Raw genomic sequence first — 22,453 nt, 5'->3', positions numbered from 1 at the left:
CATGCATCAAGTTACAGTAAAGGCTCTGTAGTCTTTTGCAGTAACAATTTTAATCACTACACTAACAATGTCTACCTAAATGTGCAACAGACGTTCCTATAAGCAAAGGAGTCAGAAAGAAAAGCTGACCAATTCTTTTGGTGTAGAACGCAACATAAATATATATAAAAACAATTCTTGGTATACAGTAGCAAGCTGGTCTTCTCCCACAGTATTGTGACAAATACCTCTCTATGTGTTTTCACTGTCCCTGGGATATCATAGAAGACTGTAGCTGTTCCAGTATTCTTCACAAATGCTGCTCCACTCACAGTGTCTATTTCAAGCATATCACTGGGGGAAATATGCCACATCCCAGATTCACCTACAAATATCAAGTTACAAGCTAGATTTTGCCAAGTGGTCTCTACTGGAGAGGATTAGAGACCACGGAGGGATCTCTAATGAAAAGCATTCATTTAATGTACAGGAAATAAATATCCACATATCTCTTTTTGGCATGTGCAGGGAGTTCATATAGTAAACTCGAATTCACAGGTCTTCTCCTTTTAGATCTCTTGTAATGCGAATATTTAAAACAATTCATTCTGTGAGTGAACCCCCTCCCCACATTTCCTGGTGAAATGCACTGAACTGCTGTCTGCTTATTCTCCAGGACAGAGAGCTTGTAAATCATATTTACTTGAATAAAGTAGGATCATAAACTCAAAGGTTAATTGTGGAGTTCAGTGAGTAAAAAGAATGCTCAAATGAGCTTTCACAGAATGGGAGAAAGTTTTTTACATTCCTTGGAAGACTCTCTGGTTACCTTTTATTTAAAAAATGCTATCAAAGACTTAATTTACCACATAGTTCTGATTAGACAGTAATAAAACTGTAGCAAGAGGACTGTCACTCCTTTATGTATGGAGTCTTTAATGCAGTTACAGAATGCTTTGTTTAAGTACCAGTAAATTCCCCTAAGCAGCCTATCCTCTTGAATGGCTGTAAAATAGCCATTCTGAAGGTGGGGAAAACAGGGGGAAAAAATACTGGTTTTGTGTCAATATAAAAGACAACAACACTGAGCCTGCACTTGAACTCTGAAAAGACAACAAAACAAGCCTTCCCATGAATAGTAGGCCTGGAGCCCTAAAAAAAAAAAATAATAATAATAATAAAAAAAAATAATTAAATTAAAAAAAAAAACAGGATTTTCTGTGCACATAGGCACCTAATATGCTGGAACACCAGTTCTGTCCTCGCTTTTAAGCGAGATGCCCCATGCTGAAGTGGTTTTGAGGTCTCAGTATTTGTAGAGGTCTCCCATTAAAATATTGCCAATATGATTTTGCTCCGCTTCTGAAATCTAACCAGACAACGTAACAAGTCTCACTGCTTAACAGCCTACTCGGAGGCTATGGAAAAGCATACAAACCATCTTGGGTTACAAGGGGTGAGCTGAAACAGATTACATCTCCTATGGCGATAGACTTCCAGAGATCCGGCTTGATGGCATACTCCACAGGCACAGGGATATAGTCAGTCACACCTTGATGCTTCTCATCCTGGATTGTCAACAGCGTCACTCCTCTGTTCACAGCCTGAGCAACGTATGTGTAATTCTTATTCCCAGGTCTAATTAGTAGCAAGTCATCTCTGAAAACAAAGATGTCTAATCAAGAGAAAATTGCTAAATTTCACACAACCAAAGTTACATATCTGATATATAAAAATCCATGTGCTGCTTTGGCACTGGCAATCAAGTGAAACAGCTCTCAATCTGACAGCTCTTTTCAAATAGATTTCAGGTTTGAGGTGCAACTTTTCATCTGTATTGTGAGTTGTGATGTAAACATCTCCATGTGAGTTCTGATCTCTCTACTAGCCACATGCCAATACTCTCAAGACTGTACCTGTTCACAGCTAGGTAAAGCTGGGTGTTCTGGGCATGGAATTTCTCCCCGATGTTGTTGTAGAACTGGACCGTAAGGGTTAAAGACATTCCAAGGGGAAGTGCAACCAATGATACGCTGCTGGTTGTATACAGTTTGGGACTGGCATTTATCCTTAAATAGGACACAGCTGCCACCTGTAAAAAAAATAGAGATTCTTGCTTTTTTTTGAAAAAGTTAAAAAAAAAAAGACATTAAGTCTAGGTATTTGTCCTTGTCTTATTTTTCTATAATCGACTATTGATTCAGAAGGATGATAGCCATCTCCTCAACCGCAGTATCAGCTTCTGGAGCTCTTGTTTTTTTCTTGGAAATGCCCTATCAAAGGGTCTACAGTTGCTCTTATAAACTGATAAAGCATACAGTGTATTTATGACAAGCTGGTTGATTCGGTTTCTTAAGTATAAAAAAAAGTTATCAATAAAATACTTAGTACTTCCACGAGGATTTCCATACAATAAACATTTTATCAGTATGAAAACTCTTAACATCTTTTTACATTTTATTAAGGCTTGAATAAGTAATCTGACCCATATACAGGATCAAAAAATTAGTTAACACCAAGATGGGAACAGAATCCAGAAACAACTTCTAGTACATGTCTACCATCAGTCATACTCCCTTTCTTTCCTACAGCCCGCAACAGAACTGAATGATCCTCAGCATCAGCCCTTACTCCCACTCCTAAGAGACAATGACTCTGATAAAAAGAATGATAAAATACAGTCTCTTCACATCAATATGTTTTCAGTGGGTTGAGAAACAAAAAGCTGTTACAATTTTTTTTGCTTGCAGAAACATTGGTATATGTCTGAAATCTTACCTGGACACCAGCTATGACTGTCTGATTGATTCCAAAGAGTTCTAGAGAAGTCACTTCCAACACTGCAGCGCCTGTGACAGCTCCAGCTCTCAGGAGACCCTGATCATGCCCCTCAAGGACAGAAGAGTTGGGGTAACACTGCAAGATCCGAGTGCTCACAAATGCAGCCCCTTCCCTTAGCCAAGAACAAAAGTGAAGTTCATCAGACTTTTAAAGGGAAACAAACTGCCAGCCTGCCAATGATGGCCACTAAAGCAATCAGAAACATCAGCAGCTAATGCTTCTTTCTGACAATGAACTACATGCCTAAGATGCTGTTTTTTAAGTTCTTATAGTTCAATATTACACTAAACTAATGACCAAAAGATTTAGTGGCAGCAGGAGATTAGAGTACGGCCTTAAGGCTATGTTTCAGCCTCATGCTGACAATATGATGAAACCATGAAGACACGTTATTCTTTAAATGATCTGTTAAACTGCATGTAATGCCCGGATGCAGCCCTACTCAGCAGTCACTCCAGTATACATTTGCAGACAGTGGAGTACCCCAGGAGAATCCCCAGAATTGCACAGTGTAAACCTACCAGAGAAAAAGAAGTCTGTGAGCAGGCACCCTCTAAGACCTATATAAACACAAGAGACCTGCTTTTGTGGGTATATAGTTCATTCTCTCAGATTAATCATGTTGCTCCATCCACCAATGCTCGCTGGTGAAAGTTTCACCACTACAGAGCTATCACTTTAAAATTTGACTACTCTGCTTTGTGGTGAACTACACTTAATACAGACTTGCAGACAGAAATTTGAAACTGAGCATGCCTCAAATTCTCTGTCATGTAGCAGGAAGTCCGCAAGTCTGTGTTGAATATCTTGAGATGGGAAAAATAAGAAGCTGACAGACAGCTCCCTGCACTAATAGGAGAGAAACATGTTGTAAACTGTCTCTATGTTCTGGATATTCCTTTCTTTGTCTACCTGTTTGTGTGCAGCTTGAGTTGTGAATTTGTAGACATCAAAATCTGTTGAGTGGAAAAGGCGGGAGAGAATAGTAGCAGCTTATCAAATACCTACAGGCAGAAAAAGTATCATTAAATAGAGAAACTTCCCCAAAAATCTGGATTAAATTAATGACAGCTATAAATCGGGATGCCTAAAGAAAACCAGTTATTGATTAACAGAATATAGAGACATGAACAAAAGGAGATGTAAACCTCTTTACGCAAGCATGCCCAAAACGAAGTTTGTTTGATGCATTTGTCCATGCACACTGTCCACAAATTTGTGGCCACTCAAAATATGCCTACCTCTATGATGAGCATAACCAGTGGCACTTACCAGGATTTGCACTTCATCTGACAGTTCGGTAAGGTTTCCTTCAAACTGTCCAGCAGATGTGTTCAGACACTGCACTGACACTTTAATAGTGGTTCTACCGGCTGCTTTTGTATATATGACCATAGCAAAATTATTCTCTGATGGAAGTTGAATGGAAACCTGGTAGAGATAGAGCACAGTTTTCACAACCGATCATCCAGTCCTTGGGTTAAACGGCTAGTTTTAGTAAGGAGATAAAAAACTGCTGTGTATGGAAACAGAAAGATCACTTTTTCTTGGATTCTGCTCCTAATGGTGAGAACTTTGTCACAGATGTGATTCTGTCTGTTCAGACTTCGCTGCTCTTCGTAAGGCATACAGAAGTTTCTAATGGCACACAATCTCAATCTGGATCATACATAGTAGGTAAAAGAGCTTACAGCAGTATCATTACAGATTCAAAAGTTTTTGCAGCAGATTTTGCATAAGGCTTGCATGCTTTGAAGAAGATTTTGAGAGAGAAAAGATGGAGAAGCCACTAGATGCTCTAGCTTAGTATACTAACTAAATTAGATTGGGAAGATAGCACTTGAACCACACAGCATTCGAGGCAGTGCTCATCTGCTCAGTTAAGAATTCTAAGTGTTGCTTGCCCAATCTCCTGACACTTTCAGACATAGTACTGGTTCTTAAACATATTCTTGGTGGGTTACTCCATACCTCCGTATGTCGAGGAAGAAGGTCTAGAACATCCCTTTTGCTCACTGACCACTGGAATATCAGTTCTGGGTTAGCATTACCAAAAGAAAACGGATTCAGCATGTTGGTCAGCCCCATCACGTAGACTGGCATCTGCAAAGGAAGAATATTGTCACCACAGAAATTTGAAGTCATCTTGTGTTTCCTGTAATCTGTGCTTCTCATCTCAATCCCATATGACAAGTAGACGAAGGATTAGGGGTCATTGTATGCTGCTAGAAATTAAAAGTGAACCCCCATAAGTTGGGAGAAGGAGGGGAATTATATGTGTATCATGAACTTTAAACCTGCAGTAACTTAGACATCACACAAGCCTATCAGAGTGAGAATGCTATTCTTATATTCTTGTCAACAGTAGTTTTCAGCATCCACTGAACACCTACCTCCGTGGCTGTTACAAGTCTTGTGGCAGGAACATGAATTCTTACTGCTCTTAACTGAATTACTTCTAATTCCACTTCATCCTGCAAAATAAGTCAATGACTAAGCTTTGAGACATCTGACTAAACTGAACAGTCTCAAGTAGCTCTACTTTTGAAATAAACAGTCTATATACTGGTTAAGGGCTAAGCTGATAGTTTTTTGCCAAGCAGGGAAGGTTTAGCTAGTACATCTCCAGCAGCCTCCAAATAGGTGGTCACGTTGCCATAACATTTCTAGAAACTGTCACCTCTACAACGCTGATAACTTCTGACAATCCTAACACAGTTTGGTTTCTTTTAAAGCTACTTGATTCTTAACTAGTCTCATGGATTAAATACTGTCTTTATATCCCACTGGGGGCGCCAGAAAGCAAGAGAAAAAAAATCTACAAAGAGATACTAGCTTCCCATCCAACTAGTGACAACCTCATCTCTTGTTTACTGTAAGAGATAAGTTAAACTGAAACAGCAACTTTACAATTGCCTCTTCTTCTAGGATCGTCACAATACAAGTATGAGATCAAATCATGCCGTTAATGGAAGTTTTTTTACAAGGCCAGGTTGATTTTCAAGATCAAGGCCACCAATACTATTAAAAAGCCTGACAAACCATTAACTTTCTGAGCAGAAGGGAAATGATGAGATAATAAAGAATATAATGGAAAGGTACCTGTGAAAAAACAGTAACTCTTCCTGTGTCTTCACTAATTGCCTGAATAGCGCCCTGTATCGTGGCTGTTCCAACTGTCCTTGCTGTTACTTGTCCAAGCCGGTTAACCTCAGCCACAGAGTGGTTAGTGATAGAGAAGTGGATGATGGATTGTGGCTGGGGACCACCTTCTGACATCACCTGCAGTATATTTAAACAAACAACACGATGTTCACTGAGGAAAACAGACACACATATATTAGTGAATCTAAACACTGTGGTTTAGGAAATTAATGCTTGCAGTTGCTCCACAGCTCTCCTTAACATGCTTTAGCCACTGCAATTCAAAGTATAAAAATTCCATTTAAAGACATCTTCACATGCATTTCAAGCTAAAAGAGGAAATCATATACTGAAACAGCTCAGCAAGCAGCTCCAGGGCAGTGGAACCAGACCTGACTCTGAAAGGTAGGGCTATACCTTACATGTCTGCACTGTCCCAGCTCTCCTGCTCTAGGGCTCACATGTTAGATAAAGCCAGCTGGCTCGATGTAGGTCAGTACAGAAGAGGATACAGGAGGGCTCAGGAATCTACCGGTCACCCTGCTGCACTTTACTGATGAGGTGAGGTCTGGCCTCCACTGGATTACTACAAGCTAAGATTTGGGAATCAGACTGGTAATAAGATTCAGAGCCTTTACTCCTAGTTTAATCAAGCTCTTTTCAACAAGATTAAATATACCAATACTGAGGGGGAAAAGAGATAGGTAAAGGGGAGCAAAAAACTTTCATTTGTTCAGAAGAAATAATGCTCACCTGCATCATATTGTGTGGGATAAGAATAATTTTCTTTGGAACCAGTTTAAATGGAAGAAAGACCTGGTAAAAAGAAAATGGAAAAAAATATTGTTACACACATTTCTTTTTTGTGTTACATCACTAAACAGAACACCAGGACACATGAGCCTCTCTAAGTAGATCTTGGCACATCTTTCTAGAAAACTTATTACAGAATACAGAGATTTCTAGTGAGCAACATGATCCAGCCTTCTAAACGTAAGTACTAGGAAAAGACTTAATGGACAGATTGCCAAAATACAGAAATGTTATCAATGCTTGCTGTCAATTATTATTTATATGATCCTTTTTAGATGAGAGTCATAAAACATCAAGCCTTTAGAAAAGCATCATGTAAGTGGGCTTTTTTTCTTCCCCAAAGAACTTTGAACTTTGGGTCAAAAACACTCAAAGATGAGTAGATTTAAAAGCTGTGGATTCTTACTTCAACTTTCCGAGGAGAAGAAGTAAATCTTCTTCCCATTCTGTCCCAGGCTGTAGCTATGACAGTTGTCTGGCCGACAGCAACAGCTCGGAGCATGTAAACTTCAGAATACTCTCCCACTTCTTCCATTTGCCTGTGAAGACACTTTACCATGACTTCACTTTTTATTTCCTCTATTCAGATAGGGACTGTCCAATAGGTGAGTTTGTGACTATTATAATATTGAGGCTTGTACTCTGAGATAGCCAAAGTCCTACATTTATGATGGACAGAGCTCTGAATGGCAAAATACCACACAATCAGTATGATAAATGTGAAGGATTCAATGACTTTATTCCATCGCACTAAAGTTGTTTTTTGTTTTTCCAGTGGAAATCAACATCTTTCTCCACCTGACTTTTCTTGCTAAAATACACACATCCTCACCTGCATAGCACTGTGCAAAGGTTTAAAATCTGTATTTAAGCATCCTTCATTTCCTTTTACATCATATGCAGTTATATCAAACAAAAATAAATTCATCTGTTTTCCACTATCTCCACAGCAAACAGCATAAAATCAATACAAAATATTCCAGTGAAAATTACCTCCATCAGAAGACAAGTTTATGGACTGAGCTATCATGTCTGAAATAACGCAGAAATATTTAACTGTGTTTCAGATGTATTTAGTAGGCTCATGTAGTAATATGGAAGAACAGGCAGTGGGAGATGAAAAGACATTTTAACCTGCAACCAAGATTCTCAGAGAGCTTTACAAATACAAATGAAATCCCCCAGCCTGCCAAAAAAGGTATTCTCCTGAGAACCCACCGATAAAGCTGATACCTGCTCATGCACTCTACCAACGTTTACGCAGTTAAGCAGTGAATAGCTAGGGGGTTGTAAATAGGTTTTGTTCTGTAATTATCAGTTCTATTTTTCAATACAGGATGAATATTACCAGTAAGTACTTAAGAAAGAGTGCTCCAGCCTGCCAGCTGTAATACTCACACAAGTGTAACAATAGGAGATGCTGCTTGCAGTTTCAGCTTCATGTACTTGAAGTATTTACTCTGGAAGGGAAGTTGCTGAAAACCCAGGACTCTAACAGTAACAAGAAGAGACTTGCCAATCTCGAGCTAGATTAAAAAGAGAAGTGGGATGGGGTGAAAGAATAATTCATATATTCTTTCTTGAGTGTTCTGTACCTATGTCCTGTTCTGGATGCTTGATCTTAAGATTTATCTCTCAGCGCTGCCTCCTCTCTGTGGGCAAGGAAATATTTCCTACCACATGAAGTTTTAGAAACATTTGAGTTTCCCTAAGATTGCATCACCTTGTCAATGAGATCCACCTCCAACTCATACATGTCAGACACACGCAGATAGGCTGTAACTGGTCCCAAGAATTCCAAACAGAGATCATAAATTTCCAGGCTTAAAAATCCAGGCATCAAAGGGATGACCTAAAAAGAAAGTGAAGGGGTACAGTCATAACAGCTGAAGAGCACACACATTAAATAAGTGCATCTGTTACAGAGAAGTTAAACATATGTGAGGTATTAGTTCTGCTCAAAAGCCATTGCTCAAATCAACTATGTTGATTTGACATAAGAAAAGCTTCACTGGGTTCAGCCCATACAATTCATCGCAAGATTCTTTCCTGTAACAAAGTGAGTAGTGCATTGTCCTGCATAATTTTAAATGTCCCAACAAATTGGGCTTCAAAACTATGCAGCAGTCAAAAGTTCAAAGTGTTTCTTCTCCGACTGTGAGATTAAATTTCTCTCTCAAACAAAACCCGACAAAGGTTTGATTTCTTACCCAGCTGCTAACTTGTGCCCTGTGGGACATGAATGACAATTTGTACTACAATTATTGCTAGAGGATATAGCAGCATATCAAAATTCCTTCATACAGTTTTCTAAGGAAACTATATTAACTGAAAATTTCAGTCCATCCAGGATGTGGAAGTCAGCTATGTTCCGAATAAGGAATTAAGCATACTTACATATAATTAACATGGAATATTTGCAATAAGTATCAGAATCTACCTTAATTTAATGCTCATTGAAGCAAATATCTGGCCTACATTACATAATTGCTTATGATGAAGTGTTCTGGGACACTAAAATGGAATATATATAACCAGCTGTAAGGATAAAAATGATTGAGACAGGTAAAAGAAGAAAATCATTTATTTCTTCCTTTTTCCAGAGGATGAACCTCTCTTTGAAATTCTGAAGCCAGATTTCTCCAGGGCAAACCATCTTGAATGCGATCACCTCAATGGCACTTTCCGCCTCCAGATACGTCATGTTCACTATTCCATCCTGACTGCTGTTGACCAAAAAGTATCCAGATCCTTCCACTAGATCAAATAGCTCCTGTCAATGAAAATAAAATCAAATGAAATGTGAAAGCCTTCAGTCCTCCACTATTTTGAAGTTTTGTTAAGGAAAGGGGAGATCACCACTGGCTTTGGCCTACAAAATCTGAAGTCATCATCATCTTTTATTAGGCATCAGCAGGAGTTCTGCTCAAGTAAGAACTGAATAAAAACTAGAATAAAAAATTCAGCAATTGGCTCCTAAATGATGACATCACCAAGAAATCCAGTCCCAGTGCAGGAGGTCATGACTCCTTCCTTCCCAGGTTAAAATGACAACCTAGCAAAGGCACACATCTGAAAACTGACGACAAAATGTCATTCCTCTCAAAAAATAAATACCACTTACCTTATTAAATTAGCTGTGGTCTGGTGGTCAATATTTTACATGCAGTAAGAAAACTACATTTTGTTTTCCATTATTCATTAACTAAGTAGGACAGCATTGGGAATGCCTTGAAAATACTCAATAGAAACATTTTCTAGGGCAATGAACTGTGATTCCTTGTTACTATTGTACTGTTTCTTTGCTGGGATAGATAGCTTCATGCTGCATACTATGAAGTATAAATGTAGACTGGCTTTCTTAACAGTCTTCTGGAACGGCCACCTGCTTTCCAGAAGCCCTGTCGTCACAGCATACAAGCTGCATTTATTATCCAACAATACTTTGGATAATAAAGGAAAATAAAGAAGCTTATTGTTTGAGGAAACAAAGTGAAACGGGTTCGTGAGTTTTATGAAAGAACTGTTTGTTGCTTTCCAGAAATAGTAAGAAACATCTCTTGATCGCACAAGGCCACACAATCTATCAAAGAATGATGAGGTACAAAACAGCTTTGCTAATAGTGTTCTTACCTTCACAGCAGGATGATCATATATAGTGACGTTATCCGGCACAACTGTCACATCTTCCACCAATAAGAAATCCACAGAAGCAGAGATAAGTAAGTTAGACACTTCCTAAGTATGCAAACAAAATCAGAAAGAACTTACATTAGTATTCCTCCAGGTCACAAAAGCACCACTTTCTTCCTTCTCTTACACAGGGAAAAAAAAAAAAAAGATGACTGCAGAGATAGCAAATGAGCATTTCTCCTAAATAGCTGCACACTCTGAAGTAGAACTCTCCTTGTAAAACCGCAAAGGTTGATATTTAGAACCAAAAATAAAATGTTACTCCGTAACCCTAGACTACTCAGCCTGTCAAACTGCAATAGTACGCTAGAAAGATCAGTCTAAAAGTAAGCAGTACCTATTCTGCCAATTAGAAGGGTTTTTCATTACTTACTTTTGGGCTACCTCTTGCTGCATACTTCACAAAGCTGACTCCAATCTGAACAGTTCCTTTAATTTGGTGCACTTCAAGAAGCTGATGTCCTACAAGCAACAGATGGAAAAAAAAAAAACCCAAACCCTGAATGCTCTGATGTAAACAGGGACAACTCCTATTGATTCCACTGGAATCCAGCATACAAAACTGAGCAGTACCATGCAGCCTGGTCTGTCCAGTCCCACCATCTTTTGCCACCATCTTCATGGTTGTAGGGTCAGGAATGTGTGCAAGGGTTTCATTGGATGATTTCCACTCCAACACCAGAGAACTAAAGTTGTCAAACTTTCGCTGCTCTTGATCAAACACAGCCAACTCCAAAATTGTATTCCTCAAACTGGATATGGGGATCTACATCCAAAGTAACAGAACTTCTGTTAATAACTTAGTGCCTGACTTAAGAAGAAACACTTCCTCTTCCTAAAGAGGAACCAATCAAACTGTAATGGATAGGTTTCTATTTAACTGCATCGTTCCTTTCATCTCAGCTACAGCTTTATCACCCCAAAATATTATAGGACTCAGGCTGCTAGGATTCCTTTCTGGAGGTTTTTCTACTCAGAAACTCAATTACTGCCAAACTGTGCAGAACAGAGAAAACTGTCAGCAAAAGGACTGGGCTGACTTGAAGTTATTTGTTCTGATGAAAGTTATTTTACTATCAGGTAACAACTTTTCCAGTAAAGAGTTCTGTACTACTAATTAATAACGCATAATCATTTTGCGTAAGCACAAAAAGTACCTCATACATCTTGAGTTCCCAAGCATCCCCCAAATGAATGTAGGATTATTAGCTCATTTCAAGTCCTACCAGTTGTTTGCTGTGCCGTGGCAAGGGACAAGGTCGAATACCTGCAGCTACTTCATACACTGGAGTCACAGACATACTTGCAGGATGAGCACAAACAAATGTCACCTGGATCACGTCTACAGCAGGACTAGGGTTCAGGACCCCTGGCTGGTTACCTACTCGGAACGTGAGTACCTTCAAGGATATGCAAGATGGTTACCCAGAAAATTCTTCCATTCTGACTCTGCATAAAATTGGTATGTTGAACAGTGTTTCAAAATGGGATTAAATGTAAAGAACTTAAGTAAGCACAGGCCAATATCAGATTGTGAAAAAGATCTAGTCTGTATTCTTACAAAACAGACTCAAAAACAGATGATCTGTGGAAGTTTCTCTGGGCACAGAGTGTATGGGAAAGTTCCATCACATCTCTCTATGCATATATGACACAAACACCAGATGAAATAGGGTCCATGCTTCTTTTCTAAACACAATTCTGAGCAGAGTAGACAGTGGGAAATTATGATTCAACACAGGTAAAAAGAGTGAAACACACCTTTGCTTAGCTAATGTTAACACAAGCTATGTGCTCTCTAGTCAAGGGAAATGACATCTGTGAGACTAAACATGCAATTTTATCCACATTGTTTGCAGCTGCTTATTAAATTGCCAGATAGATTAGATGCTTCCTTTACCTGTTCCCCCAACTCCAGGCATACAACCCGATAAACATACTGGTTTAGTTTCCTTTTTGCTGGAAGCTGCACTTGTATAACCTCAAGTTTTTCCTCATGCTCCACAGTTAGTTCCAAAAAGAAACGAGATGGTTCCAAAATCCACGGTCCTGGCCCACCTTCAAATATCATCTCCTTTGCTGACTGCCAGGTCACCAGAGCCACCTCTACTGGGTTTACAGCCTGATCACATGAACAGAAAATAGCTGAAATTGTTATTTTTAATACAATTTGCCAGTGAGAGACAGAAGTGAAAACAGACATAAAAAAGAACTATTGAAACTGACTCTCATTTAGAGTAAGACCTCGTTACTACTATGGCAAAATAAAGGATGTTTAAGGTAGAATCGGATGACATGCACCTTAATTTACTTTTTCATGCTGGAGCTGTATATGGGGCCATTCTCACATATGTGAAGTAGGCAAGAAACTACACATCATTATAAAATATGATCATTCGTTCTTCTACATGCATTCTACATTCATTCATTCTAAGCTACCAGAGAAGTCTAATTTTAGCCAACACCTACTAAAATGCTGACACAACAGCACAATTCAGACAGAAGAAATTAAGATCACCCCAAATGCATTGCTGTTTTTTCACAACAATTAAATCAATGGTCAAGTTGACAGTTAAACTGATTTACTTCTGTTAGTAGTCTGACAGAATGAGATATTCATGTTTTTGCAGGTGTCATTTAATTCCCAGCTACAAATTTGTCTTTTGGGAAGATGATTCAGGATTTAGCACTGTGCAATAAATAGTCATTCACAAACAACTTAATAATTCAAACGGGAGGGGATGAGTTAGCAAATAGAGCAGCTCCTCACCTTTAGAGGTTCATAAGCAGCAAACATGGCACTTGTTTCAAAATACTGCTGGTGTACTGCAACACTTGCTGTCACTAATGTATGTCCCAAAGATTTTGCTTCTAACAGGAAGCTGGAGCAGAATGTCTGGCCAGGCTTCTGATTACCTACAAATTAAGAGCATCTTTGCAGCAGATCTTCTATGAGTGATAAGCTGAACTGTAATGGAATCTTTAACCTCACCCAGTTTTCTGAAAGGTCTCCCAGAATGTCCCATCTTTACAATAGCTGTGATTCCTTTAGTTGTTGGAAGAGTCAATTACAAAGTGCCACAAGAGACACTTCAGCCCAATGACTTTCACAGACTTTGTTAATGATTCATGAAATCTCCGCAAATTGTAATTGGGGGTAACTTCAGGGAAATCATTTAAAACATTACTATGCAAACAAGTATTCTGGAGCTAACCTATCATACCTTCTTCAGCAAGGACAAAGACTCCTTGCTTGTCCATGCTTATGTCCAAAAGTAAGAGGGAACAGTCAGTAAAAGCAATGTTCTCCCTTGTTTCCCTGTCTGTGAAATACATCTTGAGAGGAGCTTCCAAAACTTGGCCAATCTCAATGTCTGCATGAAACGGCAGAAGTTCCATCTTTGTCAGCTGCTCCACATACACCTAGATTAGCAAAGTCCGGTGAAGCAGTCTATGAGAGCAGAGAGGGCTAGCACAACGGTGTTAGAACTATGCCATGGCCCTAATAACCAAGGCTGGAGCAGCAAATACCTCCAAAATAAAAATACATGAAAATGGCTTGACAGTTTGTCTGTTTACAGATGCTTTTACAGTCATTGTACAATACTAATAAAATAATAATGATGCTGCATTCAATAGCTAAACATTAGTACTTTAAGAAACAGCTGGTACTGAACAAAGGAAAAATACTAAGATGTGAGACTACTCACTGACAGCAAGGTAAATGGAAATAATTCCACCTACACAGAAAACTGCAATAAAAGTAACAGCAGAATCAAGCCCAATACTTCTAAGCAGAAGCCTAACAAACTTTGATCTTCAAATAGAAACTTTCAACTTCTAAGCCTGGACAACACAGCATTCATAACAATAATTTGTCCAGAAAAAGACTTCCCTGTATTTCACCATAATGAAAGGGGTTCTGTACATCGCTGGCCTGAACAGTGCAATGTCCCTGGATCAAACCTCCAGTCACTACTCCTTTTATGGTGACTGTGACCACAGTCTGATTAGAAGAAATCCATGAGAAATTGCCACTGCCTCCTTCAACCTAAAAAAACAGACAAAAAAGGTAAGCATTGTAAATGAAAAATAAACAGTGTCCTGGAAGCAGAAAGAGGATCACAAGCTGGTATCAAATGAGCATTACTAATACGGCAAAAATGTAAGTTTGCACTGTTTAGCTAGGGAATAACAGGAAAAAAACCCAACCCCCAAAACCTGACAACAGCACTACTGTAATTTTTTCAGCCGAGGATCTCAAAGTGCTTTTCAAATTTCTATCAAGTCTCACAATGTACTGCTAGAGTTAAAAAAGCAAACAAACAAAAACCCCCACTTATTTTACAGCTCAGGTAAAATTGAAAAAAAAATCAGTTTTCCCAACCAAGACACAGGGAGGCCATTCACCCCAGATAAACAAGTACCAAAGCTAGCAAAAGAGTAAGGGAAAAAATGTGTCTCTATTGCCTCTTACACAACACTTTCAACACAGTTAAAAAATCTAATGAATTTAATGCTGCACAGCCAGGTGAACAGCAAGAGACCTGGGAATATCTCTATTTACTACAAGTTTTTAAACTAACTTTTTTTCTGAAAGAGACTTATACCAAGGAGGCCTTCATGATTTTCCAAGCTGTAGTCTACTTCACCTGAACTTTATATCGATACAAAACTTCTGTGGGATGGTGAGGAAATGCAAGGAAAGAAGGCATCAGCTTGATGGGAAGGTAAATCTTCACCTCCTGTTCATGTCGGACTGGTACAAGTAAGTAAGCCTCAGACCCATCCTATAAACAAGGGAAAGAAAGCAAACGATCTTTCAAGCAAAGTGGCTCACCATGAAAAGGAGAGACTCACTTTTAGCTGTTAGCAAAAGAGAGGTAATAGAATTATATGGTTTATGCAAGCCTGAACAGGTTTGACATTCTGTGAAGAAGATCTGAATTGATTACTTGCCTCTTGGACTGTTCACGATTGCAGAAACTAGAGTGGGTATTGTTTACAAAGACTTAATATAGGATAACCTGCTATGGCAGGATAAATACGGTGTAACTTGAATTATAGAGCAGTTAATTTCACATAGCTGTGAAGAGTATTATGCTATGACCTGTGGTATAAAACAAACAAATTCTGGAGAAAAAAAAAATTACTACCGCCTTTGCATCTTACCTGTAGAAGTACAGAAGCCAGTTCAGCTTTTATCCCTGTGATGCCATCTTTTAGGACCTGAACTATATGGTAAGAACCATTATCAGAAGACATGAACTCTTCAAAATATTCCTTAGGAAACTGGTGAGTTATTCTCAGGTTCTGCAAATTGACAGAGATCAGTGATAAGTACATCCCCTTCCTAGAAAGGCCTAATCCACTTTCCACAAATACCCACAGAATTGTGTACTTCCTTAGAGATCTGTAACACATTTAAGAAGACTGGTACGGACGAAGCGTGTGTGTGTACATACATGTGTGCATGCACACGTGTGAAAACACCAGAGGAAACAGAGCATGAGTTAAAGGAAGGGCCTATAGCAATAACCAAGAGCAGGACTGACAGCTGTCAAACTGGTCAATGCTGAGAAATATATTACTTATACCAAGACCAGAAGACCCGCACTCAAGGCCATAGCACAGATGATCTGTCAGCAGAAGATATATTCCCATCGAGAATATATTCTGGACACCTATCTTACTAGGGTTTCTTCATTCAGGTCAAATTTCTAAATAAAATTATCTATGAGGTAAATACTGCTATAGTCACCCTGATTTAAAGATATACTCTCATCCCCATCTGAATGAAAGAGAAACTAAGGTGAAGGGAACAACTTTCATGGGATCACACTGTGAGCTGACAGCACAGATTCTAGCTTCCAGTCTTGTACTGTGATCAGTGCATCACGCTTCCTTTCCACTTCTAAATACTACCCTGAATTTGAAGCTGATTTAAATATAAAGTTATAAAGGAAATTTGATTTATTAAAAACTGCAGTTTCTAAACAATGGTTATAGTTTATATTTGAAAAGCTACTCTGTTCTACTACTGTCACATTAAACTGTCCAAAGACTATATTATGTATTAGTGCTAAATACCTCTATTAGAAACTACTCTCAATAAACTTGGAAAGGACATGAGTATTGTATTCATTACACACCCTCAATGACAGGAACACAATACGTGGCATTCCCTTTGGCAGCTGCTCTTGTTTTTAAATAAACACATACTCACATCAGATAAATAAACTTTAGTGCTGTCTTTATCATAAACTTCTACAGCGATCACATACTCTCGCTTCACTTCTAGAATCCACCGGTCTCCTGGATAGACAGTGAAACCTGAAATAAAGCAATCTGGTTTGCTTTCAAGAACTTTAAAACACCATCAACAACAAACAATGGTGGTAAAACATGTTTCACTGACAACTTCTAATACTAAAGCTCTTTTTTAATCAACAGCGTAAGTGAATCACGTGCAACAGTACTGCAAATTTCTCTGCAAAGCTGCTCACTCCTATTCTAAATTGGCTTTAGAAAGCCAAAGTTTGTTTTACATTTTGTTCTAGATCTGTAAGACTGCAAGTGATGATAATTTTTGTAACGGAGACATCTTTCTGCTGTCAACAAATGGAGAATATTTTAGTGTAGAACAGAGAATGTCAGCCGTGATGCAGTGATCACTTACGGTCACCCTGAAATTTCTCTGGATAAGAATTAGTGATTGAAGCAGAGAAGCTCTCATTATCCATCCTCCAAAGTATCCAATATCATTTATAAACAATCCTTGAATTCAAAACACTCACTCTTCAACAAAAATAGACAGTTCAGGAAACACCACAAAGAGGTGATTTGTAAGACAATCATAACACATTTTTCTCCATAGCTCTGAGGCCCATTCTTTCTTGATAATCTTTAATTTAGTTAATTTCTCTGGTTTAGAGAGCAGCCCATCAAACAGACTCAAGCCAACTTCAATTTTCAAACAAATGCACTTGAAAAGACACAAAGTCTGCTTCTGCCACAAGATTTAGATGCCAATATAATGAATGCAATTTTTTAAATAAGCAATATTTTCCTGATCAAAAAAATGAAATGTGAGGGTTTTACAATAAAATTTCATTTTCTCATTACCTAAAAATCCAGCTTCTACAACATAGATAGTGCAATTTGGAAGTCCAGATGCAGCTCGCATGTGAATATCTTTGTTCTTGTATAGGAAGTCTTTAAGGATTTCATTTTATTAAAAGAAAATATAGATGTTCTCAGTGAGCCATAAACCTCCAAGCTGTTTAAATACAGAACAAGTACGGGAATCTGGGGCTTGATCCAATTTCCACTGACGTCAGAGTGGCTTTCTGTTACTGTCAATGGGAACCACATTGAGTAATTGGCTAGAGGGGTCCTTGTCAATGCAGAAGAGCAAGAGATAAAGAAATTGCACAGGTTACAAAGAGATCTCTTGCTGAATGGCAACAGAGGAACAGTAAGGAGGTTCTTGAAGCAGAATACTGAGCATATCAATATCCTTATGCGGAAGAAAGGTGCAGAATGAAAATGGAAAAAAAAAATTAACCTAAGCAAAGTAAATACCCTATGAAGTTAAAGAATTCACAGAAATTGAAGATAGGACCTCACAAAAATCCTTTCTGCCTTTACAATCTCTCCAAAATTTGTCTTTTACTATAAATCGGGTTGGTTGTGCTTGGGAATAAAAATGGGCACTTATCAGGACTAAAGACACAGTTCAAATTCTAGTCAGAAGGATACTTTTATGAACTAAGACAAGATTACTCTGTCCTAATTGCACTGCTCTCACGGTGGCTGTCTTCACCTCCAGGCTGGCCACTGGAAGAAGGTCAGACCCACCAGGTGCAATGACTTGATCACGAAGTTCAAGCTCATAACGATCAAGAGGCAATTCTACTTCTGCAAAAAGGTTACCTTACAAATTACAGTAATTTTATAATCATCTACACTTCCCTATAAAACATTCTCTTTACAAAGGTACAAATTCAAGGATCTGACAATAATGACAGCAAACTAACAGTTTAGTAATGTAATAGGTTGACAGATCTTCTCCATGCTGGCAAGCACATATGTTAATTCAGCTTTCCAATGTCTGCATACAAGTTTTGGAAGTGTTAGAGTGCAACTTTAATTCATGACCACTCTGCCACCATAAGGAAGTCCTGGCATTTCCCCTGTTTCCAATCATGTATCCCCAATTACCCTCTTTAATCAGCACTAGCGAGACCTGAATAGTCAGGTATTTACTGTTTAATGGCACATTTTCACCATCTCTAAGGTAAACTTCTCTGCCAACTAAAACTGCAAACTGTTAATATAATTTAGAAAAGACTGCTGAAGATAAGGTGAAATACAGTGGAACTAAGACAAGAATTTACCTGTAATCTTTCCCTGTATGATTTTAGCTACTTGGTATTTAATATAAGCTCCAACCAAGAGGTAAATGTCATGAGAGGGTATCAAGAACACATTCTCTAGAACCAGCAGACGTACCAATGCAGCAGATACTTTCTAATGGAAAAGGAATAAAAAAGTTTAGTACTAGTATTCCAGTTCTGCACAGAAGTATATTTAACAACACTTTCCCTACACCCTTACCTGCTAAATATTCTACATTTACCCCATGTTCCCTTGACAATTTGGAATTTCTTCAGTTACATGTTTACTTTTATTTTTCTATTCCTGTATGAAAGATAACCATGGAAGATAACCAACAGGGAAAAAAAATGCTCATCATATGCTCAATATTTAGGGGAAAAAAACAGCAAAATTGATAATCCAAACACTCCTGCTAAATGTGGTAATAAAAATAATTTTCCTCTATCCTGTTATTTATGCTAGCCTTAGCTGTGCCTGGAATGCAACAGGAGGAAAACCGATCAGATATGCGACTTAAGTACCCTCTTAAACTTCACTTACTAGAAAGTGGATACTTGAATTTAGGAATTGATACATATTCTTTTGAACTGAAAAGAATCAGAATAGTGTTGTTACCTACAGCTACAAAAGGTAAAGCCAGAAAACATTAAATGCCATAAAAAGCACATTTCACAGGCATGTGGCTAAAACTGCAGCTTACCTAAAACAGCAGTTTGGAAAGTCTTTTTATAAAGATGGAACTTCGCAGTAATTATTCACCTTGTAAGTGGATTCCTGTATTCGGACTTTTATGACTGCTGCACCAGTTTTGATTCCTGCCACCAGAATCCTGTCTCCCTGTTTTTCTGCTCTTTCCAGCTCAACAATGTAGTCTGGTGGAGAGTACTCAGCTTCTGAGTATCTTAAAATCCTGACAAGACCAAAGTAACCTTTGCTAGGTAGACAAAGATCTCCACAGTCATTTCAGAATCATTAACATAGACAATGCAGATGGACAAGCATCCTGTGGTACACTGATCAAGAAATAATCATCACAGAATTATGGAAAAAATAGGTGGAAAAGATCTCTGGAGGTCTCTAGTCCGATCCCCGGATCAAAGCAGGGCTAAATTCAAAGGCAGATCAGGTTCCTCAGGACCTTGACCAGCTGAGTTTTGAAAACCTCCAAGGATGGAGTTCCAGTGCTTAACGCAACCTCACTGTGATTTTTTTTTTCCTTTGCTCACTTGAAATTTTCCTTGCTGCTAATTGTCAGCACTGCCTCTTGTCCTTTCATTGTGTACCTCCGAGAAGAGGATAACTTCATCTCCTCTACCACACAATGAAATTAGAATCCCCTTCCCCTTTTTCCAGGCTAAACCAGCCCAACTCCCTGGTCGCAGCCTCTCCTAATAGGTCTTGTGCTCCAGATCTTTAACCACCTTTGTGGACCTCTGTTGGACACTCTCCAGTTTGTCAAGCTCTCTGTTCCACTTCGGGGCCCAAAAATGTAGCTTTCGTATTGCTCTACCCACATCAGTTGATCATTGTCTCAGAACTATTGCGCTCCCTCATGACAAACAGGTTAGTCTATCACAAACTATCTTAAACTCTACAATACTTATTATTATATACACATTCAAACAGAAGGTCTTCTTTCAGCAAACTGCTCTTACTAATAATTTTATTCACAGAACTAATCATGTAAGACTGAAAAATAAATTAATAGATAGTATTCCTACTCTCACTGGTGGTATAGTGACAAATCACATCTCATCTCTGTCCCAATTTACCCATCCATTTCCTACCCACTCTAGAAATATCCCAGGATGAAGGTCAGGGCTGAGTATTCATTAACCATTTTTAATAGAGTTACCTTATTTTGTTTGAAAGCTCTAAACTTTCCATGTTATCATCCTTTGCAATACTCCACTCAAAAGTCATTCCTGACAAGCTACTGAATGTGTTTCCTGAAGACAAAAAGGAAAATTAGCACGGAGAGTGAAAGTCACTGTACATTCTTAGTAATGGATTCTTTCTAGCTAATACAGTAAAATTGACCCTTGAGTAAGAAACTGATCAAATGTTTCAACATTGCCTGGATTCCTAATATTCTGACCAGTAATATCAACAATAAATATATAAATGGTATCACTGAGTATGAAGAAAGACAGTAAGAAGCATTTCTTTCTCAGGAATAAGAGTTAAACTTTGGAATTGCATCAGGAGAACTTGTCTCACAAGCGATACCTTCAACATCCAGAGCTCTCACAGCTAACTCCAATGGAGAATCTTCCACATAGATCTCTCGGGTTCGGGAGATAATTTCAATACTATCTATCACATCAACAATGACATCACAACGAAGTAAGTGGCCTGTCGCTGTAAGAATAGAATGAATAATCTTTAATTCAGTATCTGCAAGTTTATACTGGCTTCAAAATTTTTGAAAAGATACTATTGGGGGGGGGGGGGGGGAACAAAAAGGAAGCTCTTTGTCCCACAGAGCCAAAATAAGATGTTACCAGAAACTGTAGGTTTTTCAGTAGGATAAGCCTGATCTGGAACTCTAAGATATAGCTGCTGCAACCTCACGTATTTTGCAATATTTAGAACAATTTAATAATTTCTTTCTAAAAATCTATGTGTACAATCCTTGATTTCCATAAACACTCTCACCTCCCAAATTACTTACTGCTTTATGAATTTTGCCCTTTTCCACCTACCACGTTCCTCAGCTATCACAATGCTGCTTAGTTTTGTGGCTTGTGAAGACCGAGCGGACAGCAATGCTTTTTGTGAACAGGTGGTACTGTTTTCATAAATGGGCTCAACAGTGACTATATCATAATGCGTGGAGTACCTGAAAGAAAGAGGAAGATTTTTCCCCCCTCCACTCAGAAGGATATCTATAAACGTGTTAAAAAAAGTGGCAGATTGCTTAAAGAAATGCAGATTAATATTGCTCTCAAAACACTCTATTTTTTTCATATTTATTCCTGTAACCACCTCTTCAAATACGCTACTCTGAGTGCACATTACAACAGCTCACACACCTAGTTCCAAAGGTGCGCCAGGCCAATAGCTTTTGGTCCCCCTCCTCCATGTTTTAATGTTGACATAGAGTAATGGTGAGAGCCCAGAGAACAAACAAAGCCTGCTCTGACCACATAAACTGGCCTCTCACAGCCAAGCATAAGCGGATGGGACAACATTCCCTATCTCACCTGCTCCCTGTCAGAGCACAGAAGCCCCTCTGGTGACAGTGCTTCCAAAGAAGGCAAGATCCTGAGCTCTTTCAGGACAGACCCTTATGCTCCCCAAACACTTCCCTAGCCCAGAACATGCCACTGTTCCCTCCTTCTTAAAGCCTTCCTTAACACAGCACCCCTCTCCCCAGGAGTAATAAACCCCTTAATCCCTTAGCACCCCCCCACCTTCCTCACCAGGAATAACAGCCACCCTCAGCCTCTAGCACAAAGGGAACCCGGAGCTCCCGACTGAAGGGCAACAACACTTTGGGTACATTTAGCTTAAAGGCATGGGCAGCCGCCAGGAAGAGCAGGAGAAAGAAGAGGAACGGAGACAGCCGAGCCCGTCTCAT

The 22,453-nt window shown here is 38.8% G+C and overlaps 1 protein-coding gene across 1 annotated transcript in view; it reads right to left on the bottom strand.

Moving 5' to 3' along the window:
- NUP210L (nucleoporin 210 like) overlaps positions 1-22,453 on the bottom strand; it is a 26,657-nt gene extending 4,204 nt beyond the window's left edge. Inside the window, exons 1-33 of the mRNA XM_013942432.2 lie at positions 22,296-22,453; positions 21,576-21,712; positions 21,100-21,231; positions 20,726-20,819; positions 19,630-19,780; positions 18,870-19,002; positions 18,232-18,390; positions 17,596-17,664; positions 16,697-16,803; positions 15,643-15,783; positions 15,123-15,260; positions 14,368-14,521; positions 13,695-13,895; positions 13,241-13,386; positions 12,371-12,592; positions 11,697-11,870; positions 11,044-11,236; positions 10,844-10,932; positions 10,411-10,515; positions 9,449-9,550; positions 8,501-8,629; positions 8,176-8,303; positions 7,184-7,316; positions 6,718-6,780; positions 5,923-6,102; positions 5,214-5,294; positions 4,792-4,923; positions 4,093-4,251; positions 3,733-3,824; positions 2,758-2,932; positions 1,896-2,071; positions 1,418-1,638; positions 228-364 (exon numbers count right to left, since the gene is read on the bottom strand). Of these exons, the coding sequence (XP_013797886.2) occupies positions 228-364; positions 1,418-1,638; positions 1,896-2,071; positions 2,758-2,932; positions 3,733-3,824; positions 4,093-4,251; positions 4,792-4,923; positions 5,214-5,294; positions 5,923-6,102; positions 6,718-6,780; positions 7,184-7,316; positions 8,176-8,303; positions 8,501-8,629; positions 9,449-9,550; positions 10,411-10,515; positions 10,844-10,932; positions 11,044-11,236; positions 11,697-11,870; positions 12,371-12,592; positions 13,241-13,386; positions 13,695-13,895; positions 14,368-14,521; positions 15,123-15,260; positions 15,643-15,783; positions 16,697-16,803; positions 17,596-17,664; positions 18,232-18,390; positions 18,870-19,002; positions 19,630-19,780; positions 20,726-20,819; positions 21,100-21,231; positions 21,576-21,712; positions 22,296-22,453 (4,611 nt within the window). The remainder of the gene's footprint in view (positions 1-227; positions 365-1,417; positions 1,639-1,895; positions 2,072-2,757; positions 2,933-3,732; positions 3,825-4,092; positions 4,252-4,791; positions 4,924-5,213; positions 5,295-5,922; positions 6,103-6,717; positions 6,781-7,183; positions 7,317-8,175; positions 8,304-8,500; positions 8,630-9,448; positions 9,551-10,410; positions 10,516-10,843; positions 10,933-11,043; positions 11,237-11,696; positions 11,871-12,370; positions 12,593-13,240; positions 13,387-13,694; positions 13,896-14,367; positions 14,522-15,122; positions 15,261-15,642; positions 15,784-16,696; positions 16,804-17,595; positions 17,665-18,231; positions 18,391-18,869; positions 19,003-19,629; positions 19,781-20,725; positions 20,820-21,099; positions 21,232-21,575; positions 21,713-22,295) is intronic.

The sequence above is a fragment of the Apteryx mantelli genome, chromosome 31 (genome assembly GCF_036417845.1).
Source record: "Apteryx mantelli isolate bAptMan1 chromosome 31, bAptMan1.hap1, whole genome shotgun sequence".
In the NCBI taxonomy this organism is placed as follows: domain Eukaryota; kingdom Metazoa; phylum Chordata; class Aves; order Apterygiformes; family Apterygidae; genus Apteryx; species Apteryx mantelli.
The sequence above is the reverse complement of the archived record's forward strand: the minus strand, read 5'-3'. Positions and strand labels throughout refer to the sequence as shown.